The sequence below is a fragment of the Lynx rufus genome, unplaced genomic scaffold (assembly GCF_022079265.1).
Source record: "Lynx rufus isolate CCGP_SWC_20201006 ecotype Redwood Valley unplaced genomic scaffold, mLynRuf1.p SCAF_4, whole genome shotgun sequence".
Taxonomy (NCBI): Eukaryota; Metazoa; Chordata; class Mammalia; order Carnivora; family Felidae; genus Lynx; species Lynx rufus.
Genome location: NW_025814856.1, coordinates 73,027,112 through 73,040,014, shown reverse-complemented (window position 1 = coordinate 73,040,014; position 12,903 = coordinate 73,027,112). Strand labels below are relative to the sequence as shown.

The 12,903-nt window shown below is 48.0% G+C and overlaps 1 protein-coding gene across 1 annotated transcript; it reads right to left on the bottom strand.

Moving 5' to 3' along the window:
• Window positions 1-728: 728 nt before the first annotated feature.
• On the bottom strand, window positions 729-12,726 carry INHBA (inhibin subunit beta A). The gene is made up of 2 exons (XM_047095765.1): window positions 12,000-12,726; window positions 729-2,654 (listed from the first exon to the last, which is right to left on the bottom strand). The coding sequence occupies exons 1-2, from the start codon at window positions 12,385-12,387 to the stop codon at window positions 1,768-1,770; spliced, it is 1,275 nt and encodes a 424-aa protein (XP_046951721.1). The 5' UTR covers window positions 12,388-12,726; the 3' UTR covers window positions 729-1,767.
• Between the last annotated feature and the right edge of the window lie 177 nt (window positions 12,727-12,903).

The following is a 12,903-nucleotide window of genomic DNA, read 5'->3' as shown; positions in this document are numbered from 1 at the left end:
GAACATGAGTTTCCTGTTTTCCCTGGTGGGGTGGAGGTGGGGGACAAGAGAGAAGAGGGAACTCAGTCCCTGCACATGGAAAGAGGGTCTTGCTGAATATTCACTGGCATTTCCAGGCTTCTTCCCACCCAACTTTTTGAAACGTGCCCACCTAATTCAGAGTAAAAGCAAAACTATAGCCTATCCTTCTTAAAAATACTGTGTTTTGCACACAAACATTCATTGCTTTAAGAACATTTAAAAAATGACAGCCTGAAGTCCTTAAAATGTGTATATGGGCATGATGCAATACATGTATATATACACACAGGTACGCATATGCACAAGCAATGTATATATACACATACAAGCATGTAGTGTTCTGTGAATCCGATTGAACTTGACATCCAACAGTGTACAACTACTGTACGTCCAGTATGAAATGTCCTGCTTAATGGATGTCAAAGGAGTCAAAACCCAAACTTCTCAGGTCTCCGAAGCCTGAACACGATCCACCCTACTCCACCTTGAATCCCAACCCCTGACTCACTGATGGTGAATGATACCAACCACAGACAGACTGTTTAAAGGCTCACACAAATGTCTTTGGTGTATGTGTCTATTTTTTAAGGTACAAAATAATAATAATAATTATAATTATAATAATAAAAATAGCTATTTTGTGTGCTGTAGCAGTTCTTTTATAGCTCACATTAAGTGCAGCTCTTAACCCCCCCCACCCCCACCCACAGAAAATACTTGTTAAATAAGGGATTAGACAGGTCAAACACCATTGTAGTGCAAATAGTAAACGATAAAAAAAAAACAACATTTACAAAATATAGAAATGTTTGGATCCAACAGATGGACAAACATATTCCTTTCAAGTATCTCTCCTTGAAGAAAATAAAAATTAATCAGGTTACTTCCAATACAAAAAAGTCTCTCTTTTTGTTCTCTCTCAGGTAAACAGTTTCAAACCTATTAGGTTGCATAGTTCTAAGATCATAAGCACCTTAACGAAATGTGACTTGGTATTCTTTGTTCCTTGATTTTTCTCTCTTCCCATTCTTGCTCTCAATTTTTTTTTTTTTTTTAGGTTGGTTTTTGTTCTGTTTTGCTTTGTTGCAAAACTGGTGCAGAAAAGGAAGTGTACCACCTGCACACTATAGTTCTCTTACCGGTACGTGTGTGTGCATGGGCTGTGTGGAAACGCGTCTGTGTGTGTGTGTGTGTGTGTGTGTGTGTGTGTGTGTCTGTGGTGTGTGTGTCTGTGTGCGTGTGTGCACGGGCTGATATACACAGAGAGAGGGTCACACAGACATACCTTACAACCTGGGTAACTGGATGGGAAAGTGCCTGTAACTGGCTCTTTCAAACTCATGGCTTTCTAGATGCTATTTGGGTTGTGCTAGCCCACATTCCTGCAGACCAGACAAGTTGACTTCGAGGCTCACACTGAAGGGGGACTGAAAAGGAGGGGATGATACTCCCGTGTAAGCAACGGATGTCATCACTTTGATAGATACCGGAAGAAACGAAGGGCACGCCTTTCTCCCTTTCCCTCCCAACTCCCATCTTGTTCACTGCTTCATCTCTGAGCCCTGGCTAAGGAATTTTTCCACATCTTCCTTCATCTGTTTCAGGTTTTGTTTTTAGTTTATTTTTTTTAAATTTCTCTATATATATTTTTTCTCCTCGTTTAACTCCGAAACCTTAAACACTTCTTCATGTTGCCACTGTCTTCTCTGGACAACTCTGGCTCCCGTCCCCCCTGGGCTGGGCACTCTATGAGCACCCACACTCCTCCACTATCATGTTCTGAATGTCCTTTTTGATGATGTTCTGCCCATCATCATAGTACAGCATGGACATGGGTCTCAGCTTGGTGGGCACACAGCACGACTTGAGGTTGGCGAAGGGGCTGTGGCCCCGCATGCGGTAGTGGTTGATGACGGTCGAGTGAAAGGAGAGCGAGGACCCAGATGTGCCTGCTATGTGGCTCGGGCACTCACCCTCGCAGTAGTTGGCGTGATAGCCGGAGGGAGCGATGATCCAGTCATTCCAGCCAATGTCCTTGAAACTAACAAAGAACTGTTTCTTACAGCAGATGTTGACCTTGCCGTCACACTCCAAGCCCCGCCTCCGCCGCCGATGAGGGTGGTCTTCAGACTGGCGGGCCTGCAGCATGAGGAAAGGTCTGTGGGACTGCTCCTTGTCCTCGTCTGCCCCTGCCCCTCCGTCTCCTCCGTCCTTCTTCTTCCCTTCGCCCTCCTCCTCCTTCTTCTTCTTCTTGCCCAGGAGCACCAGGCTGGCGCCCGTCTCGTGGCACTGCTCACAGGCAATCCGAACGTCCAGGGAGCTCTTGCCCTGGTCCAGCAACCGCTGGATGCTGCTGGAGACGGGGAAGATGTGCCACGTGCTCTTCCGGGCATCCACCACCTTTTCCGATATCAACACCTCGTTTCTCTCCTCCATCAAGCCCATTTCCTCTGCCTCCTCCCCTGCGTCCACGCCGCCCTGGGGTTGTTTCTGCAAGAGCTGGATGGTGACTTTGGTCCTGGTCCTGTTGGCCTTGGGGACTTTGAGGAAGAGCCAGACTTCTGCGCGTTCCACCACCGACAGGTCACTGCCTTCTTTGGAAATCTCAAAGTGCAGTGTTTTCCTGGCTGTGCCTGCAGACGAAACACAGCACAAGAGAGAGCAGGGACACTCGTTAGTTGCGATGTTGGTCACCAGTCACTAATTTCAGGCAGGCGTGGGGCCTCTGCCACAGGCCATCTCCAACAGTGGTCAGAGGATTGTGGCCCCGTGACTGTAAGAACACTTTTGACATTTTTAAATGGTTGAAGAAAAATAGGATTTTGGTCACATGGGAAAATCATATGAAATGGACGCTTCAGCGCCTGTGATAAGGTTTAACGGGACCCCGGCTACACTCATTTCTTCCTAGGCTGTCTGTGGCTGCTTTCGCACTAGGTCCCCGCCAGTCACAAGACAGACTGGCCCAAAAAGCTTCAAATCTTTGCTCTCTGGCCCTTTCCAGAGAAAGTTTGCCAACTCTTGCCCTAGAAAGAAGAGAGCCCAGATCTCAGTCAGTGTCCAGAAGCCCGGGAGGTCTGTGTCTTTTCCCTAGCTGCTTAATCTCAGTTTCCTCTTCTATAAAATGGGAATGTCATAAAGACATTTGACCCCTTATGCCTCAGGTTTGGAAGGATCAAATGGGATCACACAGATGAAAGCACCCCGCGAGCTCTAGCAAGTCGTGGAAGCGGTGCTGTTCCCACATAAACACGCAAACACCCCCCCCCCCCCGACGGAAGTGCCCACAGAGCTAGACTCCTCCTCCCTCACCACAACCTGCTTCACTTGTCCATCATTTCTTTTCTGGGTCACCACGACAGTCTTTGCTTGCATCTGGCCTTTCAGCATAAAGCCAGGCCCCTCTCCCATCATTTCACCATTCAGCAGGTATAAAACAGGAGCCACCCGGGACTCTGGGCTCTGCCTCAACTCCGGCTCTCTCCCAGCGCCCCGTCCTCTGTGGCACAGCCACACAGTGTTTGAGGTCAGAAGCATCCCATGCGCTCTCTCACCTCCAGGCAGTGTGCCCCTCGACTAGAATCCTCCAGCTCCCAACACGTCACCCTCAGTGGCTGCCCTTGATGAGGTTTTGGTTTGCAGATGAGACCACACCACTTCCCCGACCCTCCTGCCAGTCTAATTTAGGATGCCCCAGGTCTGAGATCCCATCCATCTTGTTCACGGTCATGGTCCAGCATTTACCAGGAAGTAGGCAATCGCCTGACTCCCTATTAACAAATGGAGGCATCTTCAGCCTTGAGTTATATTAGATTAGGAGATCCACCCCCTACTGCCGTGTGCCCCATTTTTGCCTCGTTCCCTTCTGAATGCAGCTTAATGAGCCCCAATTACAGCGACTGCTACTAACAGAGGGGCAACCCCCACAATGGCGAGGCAGTCGGATTCAGAGACCATTCAGTTCTTGCCTAGTTCACACTACTCCCTTCTCCTTCCATAAGCACCTGTATGTCTGTACATGTAACAACATTTACTGCAAGGAGCAGGTGTCCAGACTGGAATTCTCGGGTTGATGGAACACCTTCCCTCAGTTCCACTTTTACCCCTTGGTGGTATATGAAACGTGCCCTCTTTTCATGGCCGCCTCCTGCGTGTGCCTGCTTACAACAGTCCCATGCACACGCATCTCGCACACAAATCTGAGAACAATGTCAGGAGAAGTTCATCTTAGAACTCGCAACTCCCTAGGAGGGTCTCCCTGCCTGGATTTCTATAGCTAACGGAAATCCAGCCATACTTATCACTCTCAGCCCTGAGATGTTTACGGTACTATAAATTTTCGGCACTCGTTCAAGTTCTCTGCAGCAGAAGGCAGGCTTTTCTGTGCATTGCGCACTGTAGATTCTGTTCTTAATTTAACACACTCTGCACACTGCGATTCTGATAGTGGTAAATTCACTGAGGCCAGGGCCAGGAAAGGCTACATATGTATACAAAAGATTCTCCGGCATCTTGGTATAAAGTTGTAGGACCCTGGCCACATTGGTGGTGGTGGGGGGGGGGGGGGTTCCTTTGCCTCCAGCCCTGGGTCCCTGGCAGGAGTTGAAATGAATAATAAAGCTAGGTTTATGATTATATCACTAGAGCGGAGAGCAGTTAGAAGAAGGGGGGGGAACTGTCTTTTTTTTAGGGGGCATGATTTCTTTTCAAAACGTGAATGCAGTACGCCCCTTTGCTACAAACAGTGGGTTTCTCTGTTGCTGTTTTTTGTTTTGTTTTGTTTTGTTTAAGAAAGGAAAAGAGCAGACTCTAGGAAGGAGAGCTTAATGATTTAAATTTAAAAAGACAAGCAGCTTCCGGAAGCCACCCAAGCCTTGGAGAGCCGGCCTGAAGGAGGGTGCAGGCTCCCTCCGGCGTGGGCACCTCCACCCTGCCCCACAGAGAACAGTCACAAGCTACCTGCTGTTCTCCCTTCTGCCTTCTGCCTCGACGTAGGCCAGCGTCTGAAACCTTAAACTGTGCAGGGTGCCACCCTAAAGACCGAGAGATAGTAGCTGCTAAATTAGAGAAGCCAGAGGGCACAAGGTTGTGTTTTGTTTTTCTAGGAAAGAGTGTGAAACTGGAGAATCTGACTCGTCCTCAGAATGGGAAAAGCTCTCTGGGTTTCAGGTAACTCGTTCCCACAGGCTCCGCTGGGCTTTCACCTGGGCTTGACAGGAGGGGCCGGGGTGAAGGCAGCCAGTGCTCGGTTATAGAGAGGGTCCAGATGGCAGTGCGGACCAGCACACATTGGACTTCCCATGAATAGAGTCCAGAGAAGTCCACGGATATGCTGGGGGTGGGGGTGGGGGCCAGGGTAGGCTCACTGGCCCACTGGATCGAAGCCGCGACAGCCCGTGCAAACTGCCTTCCTAGGGCCAGGGAGGCTGAGGTCGCTGGCTTCCAGGAACAGGAGCAGGTTTCTAACGCAGGATATAGCCCCTCCCCTTCTTCACAGGCAGCTGTACTTGGAAGCAAATGATTTAGTGTTCCTGAGAGAGGATCATACAAAGAGAGTACTCATTAGAGGGGGCTCAATCTGTCAGGTGCTGTTATATTAGGATCAGAGAGGCATCATAAAATGACTTTCAACCTGGTCCTGGCTGATAATTAACTGCATGGCATCGCCTGCGTACTGTGGAGAGGCACAGCACTGATTTATGCATTGGTTTAATTATCTGAGCTGAAAGATTCTGTTCCCTGTATTTGCTTCCATTGCCTGCGTGCTGTATCTCTCCCCCATATTTCTGACATTTGGATTTTCCCCCTACTAATTGACATGCCTGTCGCCTCCTTCTCCTGGTGTCCATTTCTGGAACTGCTATTTGTATATTGCATGATATTTTATCAGGGAAAAAAAATAAAACAGATCCAATTTCATGAAAATGCTGTTGCCATAATGCTCAGGAGAACAGGGGGAAGAGAGAGATGCAAGTCTTCCTAATGTCTACCTTATATGCAGGTACATTTTAAAAGTTCTATTGTATTTGACTTATTAAGCAGTGCAATATTTTTTTCTTTTACATTTAGCTTTCATTGCAGAAGGGGGTGGAGAGAATGAGACAGCTAGAAGCTGAGATGATTAATATTTATCAGGGCTGCAGGTTTCAGAAAGATATTACAACCCTCAAATTTCTTAGGTATGGAAAATATAACTAGTCACTTGATTATATTCCCTTTTATCTGTATTCTACCTAAGGGAGATTGTTATACTGCAGTGATGCTTTTAGGATGCTCCAATCTTCAAATCTCTATGCATAACAGTTTGAAAAAATGGAAGGAGGTTGCCTGAGGCTGAGGTGTTTAGGATCAATTACTAATCAGTTTCAGGTTTGACTTAAATATCTCCTGCATCAAATCCTGAAATGGAAGCCTTCCCACAATGCTTTGGGAGCAGGTACAGCATTAGCTTATACAGGTGCGCTCTGGGTTCCTGCATTATTACCTATCTAACTAGATATAGCTGGTGGCTTTGCTAACCTTTCATTACCTACTCTCTGATAATATTCTTTTCATCCTCTGTGCTATTTTTTCCCTCCCGAGGCTCGTGAGCAAGGCTTGTATCACAGCCTGCTCTGCCTGAGTAATTCACTAAGAAAGTCCCACGCAAACCCATGTGGGTGATAATATTTCATCACTTAAACCTCTATGAGCTCGGGGGACACATACCAAAGGGAGAGAGAAAGGTGCATAAAAATGAGTAGGAGGCTGAAAAATTGCACTTTACAGGGAAGACCTTTGAAATGTTGCCGGGGAAGGAGGGATTGGACTGAGGAAAGACCGGAAGCTAGAAGTCAGAACACCTGAAAGCACCTTTTCCTTTGCTTTCAGGATTTTTCAGATGTTTTTAATAACTCAATCATGAAAGCAGGCCTGCCAAGGGTTAAGCAGCCAAGCCCCTTGTTGTTCTCTTCCCCCACACCGGGACTCAAAATTCTGCTCCCCCTCAAGCCCCACACCTCAGATCTGTGGGCGGATGAACATTTCTCATGAAATAAGCAATACACGCAATACACACACACACACACACACACACACACACACGCACACTTCGCGTTTCGTTTGTATTCTGCTTTGTTCGCCTCACCAGGGTCCTGCCCAAAGTATGCTGCCCTTGTACCTATGGGTAATAATTATGTCTCTAATGTGAATGTGGAAATTCTTGTTTATAGGTTTAAACTCGCCACGGGAGGCGGGGCGGGGGGAGGGGGGGCTCCTTGTAAAATGCTGCTGTTACTTTAATTTCCCATTCTTCATCCAGGTTTCACTGTGCCTAGATATGGTATAGTCCCTGGTACCAGTATACAGAACTACCGGTTACAGCATGCGTGTTCTCTAAAGCACTAACTTCGCATTTGGGCTGTTTTCAGGGGTCTCTGCAGATGGCAGAAAGTGGGGTCCTCAAGGTTATGCCTCCTTTAACCTGCCACAGAGGTCTTTTTGGTCATAAATTATCTGGATTGGATTTTTTTTTAGCCTTAATATTTTTATCTTAGGATGTGCTATTGAATTGCAAATGCTCGGCCACATTCCTGTGTCTCCCATTCAAATAGGGATGAAATAGAGAGAGAAAGGGGCTTAGGATCCTAGAAGAAGTAGAAAAAAAATTCTTAAGATTCAACCCACGGAAATTTCAGAGACCTCTTCCAAAGTTCCTGCGAACTTTTACACTTTGGGTTTTGGATCTAGGGACCAGTCGAGTATGAGGAATTCTGATCTACAGCTCATGTTCGAGTATAGTTTAGCAGAAGAGGGGCCAAGACAAATAATATGTTCTCACAAAAAGTGCCTGGGAAGGTATTACTCCCAGTTCTCCAAATACGAAAGCCGACTTTCTGCCCTCTGACAGCTCGCCGCCCCCACTCAGATCCACCTACGTCACAGGCCCAAAACCACTAGGCATCTTGCTTCTGGTCTTTCTGCCACCATCTCGCTGCACACTCTAACTTCGGAAACAAACGCATCCCCCAAAGCCGTACCCAATTTTTCACAAGGCAGTCACCAAACAGCCCTTTCCTCCCTGTTGGAAGTCACTTGTCATTTGTCCCTGGTGAAAAGGGTTGATAAGACAGGGAAACCAGGCAATGAAATGAGGGGAGCCAGAAGGCATTTTTGTAAAAGCCCAGGCAGCCAGCCGTCTTAGGGAGAGATGTGTGAGCAGATCAGTATTGCTGATGATTCATGGTCACATTTCTCCACGCTCTGCTTCTGAAATGTATCATTCCTCTGCCTTCCATAGAGCTCGGGAATGTTCACATGCATCACTAGAATTCTCATTTCTTTTCTTCTGTCTCATTTACTGTATCACAGGGAGTCATGTTTCTCCCATCCCATAAAATCCTAACTTTTTCTGGAGGACGAGAGGAAGCAGGGGGCAACTGACAAGCACCAAGATTTGGGTGCTGCAGAATGGGGCTTCCAGGAGGTGAAATTGCATTTCCCTAGATTAAATGGGAAGGAGCAAAAGTCTTTGGAATGCGCCCTCTTGTGGCCAATCATTGCCCATTATTGGGAGAAGAAAGCGTGTAACCCTAACTAAAGGCACCCTTCAGTGACGGGTAATTCACAGGAAAGTTCATTAGACTGGCATGGAATGGTGGGAGTCAAGTCCACCTTGAGATGGCTTTCTTGGGCTGGGGGAAAACAGTCATCCAAGCAAGCCTTCTTAGGCCCCTGTTTGGGAAGTGTCAATTTCTAATTCAAATCTTCTGTAACTGGAATCCTCCAAGAAGGGAGATTTAAGGGTTACTTTCAACAACACCTGGGCTTAGTGAGCATTTTCCATTTCTTGGCGCTCCATTTGTCTTTCTTTCCCTCTCTGTTCTCCAACAAGTGCTATCAATGTCTAAGTTGATTACCACCACCAGTATGTAAATCTGGCAGCATATGGAGACTCAATGATAGGTTGCTATTGTACATTGACTGACCAGATATTGTCACGGATCACAAGAAGATAAAGTAAGATATAGGAGTCAAGAAGGCCACTGATCCCAGCTTCATTGACAATTATAGACAGAGTGGACTTGACTCTACCCATCCCTTCTTTTTTTTCCTTTAAGGACTTAAGGTAAACACAGAGGATTCTGTGCCAGCCATCCAGAGAATGTAGTAATGATGAGCAATCTTGGATGACATGCATTAAAAAAATAATTTTTATTTGTTGGGATGAATGTCAGAGAGCCTGAGAGCAATTCCTCACCACTTAGTTAATAACAACTCATATCAGCTTTACAAAGATGGGACTTTCCACCTGAGCTCAGTGGGACAAACTCAGTTCCAAGAGTTCTAGACGCTTGAGCTTTTTGTAGTTGCTCAGCTGCTGGGCCGCATCGCGGCCTCATTTAACCATCAAGAAGGGGGCCGAGGGCAAAAGTTAAGCAGGAATTCCCCCAGTCGAGGAATCTTAAGGTTGAAAGATACATCTGTGGGTATGCGTCAGTGTCACGGGCATCGGTGACACTAACTGACGGGGATTCGCTGCTACCCAATAGTTTATAAAGAAAAGCAAAATGAATACCCTTTGCTATTCTCCAAATTCTTACAGTTTGACATAGTTTGAATATGATTAAGGTTGAACTATTCCAAAAGCAACAAGACATTTTTGTATATTCAGATGATGAAGCTCTTTCCTGGTTAGCAAAATCAGCAACTCATATGGTACTCTGCTTGGAGAGCAGACAGTCCACATAGCAATCATTAATTCCGTGAAGTCATAGTAAACCAACTTAAAGTTGATGTGTGAAACTTCTCAGATGAGAAAAATAAGTTAAGTGTAATAAACCTTTTCTGGGACTCCAGCAGCTGACCCAAAGTCAAGTTGTAAACTCAACCAGGAGGAGTTTTCCATTACAAACCTTAAACTGGAGTCAACGTGTGAGTCAAATGAATCACCTTTTTAAAAAGTAACTCAATTTCTTTTAAACTAAACACATAACAGAAAAGTTAAAAAAAAAAAAAGCTGAGATTTCATATAAATAAGAAAAAGACCGGCACTGAGATGAAGGCCATAAGTAAGAAAGAATGCTAAAGGTCAAATTCTTTCACTGCAAAATCTCTCAGTGCCAAAAGAGTGGTTTGCTAGACAAGTCAGCTAAGTCAGATGCTGTTGCCAGCATCAGGTGTATATTAAAAGTGGTCAAAGTCATAGGTATACTTAGTCATCCGATGCGGGTAAAGCCAATTGAGTAAGGCTTGCAATTAAAGCCATCATGTGTGGTAATTGGTATATAAAAACCTAGACAGGGTCCCTTTGTGTCAGCACTGGGAGCAGACCTCTAGACCACTGGAATCCATCCCCCCCCCACCCCCCAACACTGGACTCCATGTCAGTAAGCACTTTCTTTCCTACCTTGCCATCAGGAAAGGTTGAGGAAAAACTGAGTGTGCAACTTGAAAACTCCAACCTGACTTTTTTTTTTCCTCAATAAGCTTCAACAGATAAAGTCATCATTATCATGCCCTTCGGGGGCTGCACTGAGAAAGAGCTTCGAGAAAGAAAGACCTTCTTTGAAAAGAAGCTTCTGGTGAGAGAGAGAGAGAGAGAGAGAGAGAGAGAGAGAGTCCTGCGGGGAAACTTGCAGGATGTCAGGGCTTCTCCTACGAGGGGAGCCAGGAAGCCAGCAGGCTATCTATCTGCTCCCCCAAAAGGATGCCCAGGTCTGGCAGGGTTTTCTTGAAAACAGAACATCTGAGTCAACAGGTTTTCAGGATTGGAAATTCTGAGTGTTGCCTTAATTGTTTATACGGCTGCGGCAAACTTTTAAACAGTAATGCTGGGAGTCCCTGCACATACTTTACTGGCCATATGCTCTACCAAACAAAACAATGGCATTCCTTTCAAATGGATTTGGCAAGGGAAACAATTCTTTAGCCTGGCATTACCATGAAAGTAACACGGTATGAACACATCTGTGTGCCTGGGCGTGCAGGGGCGTGTAGGCAGGCAAAGGGTCTGTGTCACATAACTGTAAAAATAACCCAATAACCTGGCTCCAGGTCTGTGGCCGCCCTTCTGACAGGTATTTTCTATCCAGCAACAGGTTAGCGTGGTCCAGAGCCAAGGATTAGAATCTATCAAAGTTCTTCCTCTTAAGGATTGAGTGAGAGCTCAGTGTAGTATCTGAGAGCACTCTGTCAAGGTTGCGTTCCTTGCCAGAGAGCTCTTTTAGTAACTTTGCAGGGAACAAAACTCTTTTTTGTTGGTGGTGGTGCTGTTGTTGCTCAGAGAGCAAAAGTCAGTGTTCCAAAAGTAGCCGGGGGTTCAATGTCAACTGTCCCCCCAAAGTCCCTCCTCGCTGCCTAGAATGTGATGCCCGTGCTCTTCCAAGGCAGAGTTTTTTCTAAAGGCAAAACTGACTGTCACCAATGAATATGCCCTGCTTCCCTGGTGTGGCCCCTGACTGGACTTTTAAAGGGAAGGTTTGTCTTAAGACAATGACTCCATCCATGCCAGGCCACCCCGACCCGCGCTCCGCGCCCCCACCCCCACCCCCATTAAAAACTTTGGATGGGGTCCGGAAGCCTCCCGGGCTCCCCCCACCCCCAGCACCCGAAAACGCCCGGGCTTTCATCCGGCTGCCCGGATCTGGTTTCACAGGCAGGGCGAGCGAGCCTCCCGCAGCCCGGCTCCCGGCCCCACGCTGGCCCTCGGAGCTCGCTCCGGGCTCACCGGCCGAGTTCAGCAAGTGTGAGCTCGCCGCCTCTCCAGCCAGGGCTCAGCCTCGAATTCCGCGTCCGCGGAGAAGTCCTCCCCCCCCACCCCCCGCCACCCGCCCGCCACCCCCCGCCTCCCCTCCGGCCCCGGCGCCACCGGCGCCCGGCACCTCACCTCCTCCCCGGGGCAGAGCGCGCGGCCGGAGGCGCAAGTTCGGCCCCCGGACCGCCGCGGAGAGACGCAGCCCCCCCCCCCGCGCCCCCCCACCCCCCAGGCCGGCACCGACCTGACTCCGCGAACGTGATGATCTCCGAGGTCTGCTCCATGAGTTCATTCATTTCTGCCCTCCTGCCGATGTCATCCTCTATCTCCACGTACCCGTTCTCCCCCACTTTGCCCACATGGAGCTTCCTGATCGCGTTCAGAAGCGCCGCCTTGGGCACCGGCTGGGTGACTTCGGGTCTCTTCTTCAAGTGCAGCATGTTTAAAATGTGTTTCTTGACGGCCTCCACCATCTCCGGCTGAGAGTTGGGTACATCCTTTGGCAGGGTGGCCAGCGCGCAGGACGGGCAGTCGGGGGCTGCGCCGGGCCCCTCGGATCCCGGGGTGGGGGAACTCCTCACTATAATCCAGCAACTCGCCAACAGAAATCCTCGCAGCCAAAGCAAGGGCATCCTGGCAGCAAAAGTTGTTGTGATTGCCTTTTTAAAAGGCCCTGCTTTTCCTACCCCCACTCACGCACAGGTTTGGGTTTGGTTTTTTTTTTCCCCTTTCTTTCTTTCGTTCTTTCTTTTCTTTTCTTTTCTTTTTTTCTTTCTTTTTTTCCCCCTCCTCCTCTTCAGCAAATTCTCTGGAACAAGAACAAAAAGTTTTCTGTGAAGTTTTGTTTGCAGGTTCCCTCTCTGAATGCAGTCAGTGCGGTAGGTTTGTGGCTCTCAGGGAGGAGAGTTCTGACTGTCTCCGAGTAAGAGAGAAGGAGGGAGGGAGGGAGGGAGGGAGAGAGGGAGGGAGGGAGAGACAGGGTGGGGGGGGGGAGACAGACAGAGACAGAGAGAGGATGGGAGGGAGAGAGACAGGGAGAGAGGGAGAGAGAGGAGAGAAGGGGGGAGAGGGAGAGAGAGGGAGGGAGAGAGAGGGAGGGAGAGAGAGGGAGAGGGAAAAGAGGGGGAGAGAGAGGGAGAGGGAGAGAG

What these genes read in the sequence shown, in the direction of transcription:
- INHBA (XM_047095765.1), bottom strand. Translation starts at nt 12,387, where the DNA reads ATGCCCTTGCTTTGGCTGCGAGGATTTCTGTTGGCGAGTTGCTGGATT. An exon ending in CATCACGTTCGCGGAGTCAG is followed by an intron (nt 2,655 to 11,999) that starts GTCGGTGCCGGC and finishes TTTCGTCTGCAG; the next exon opens with GCACAGCCAGGAAAACACTG.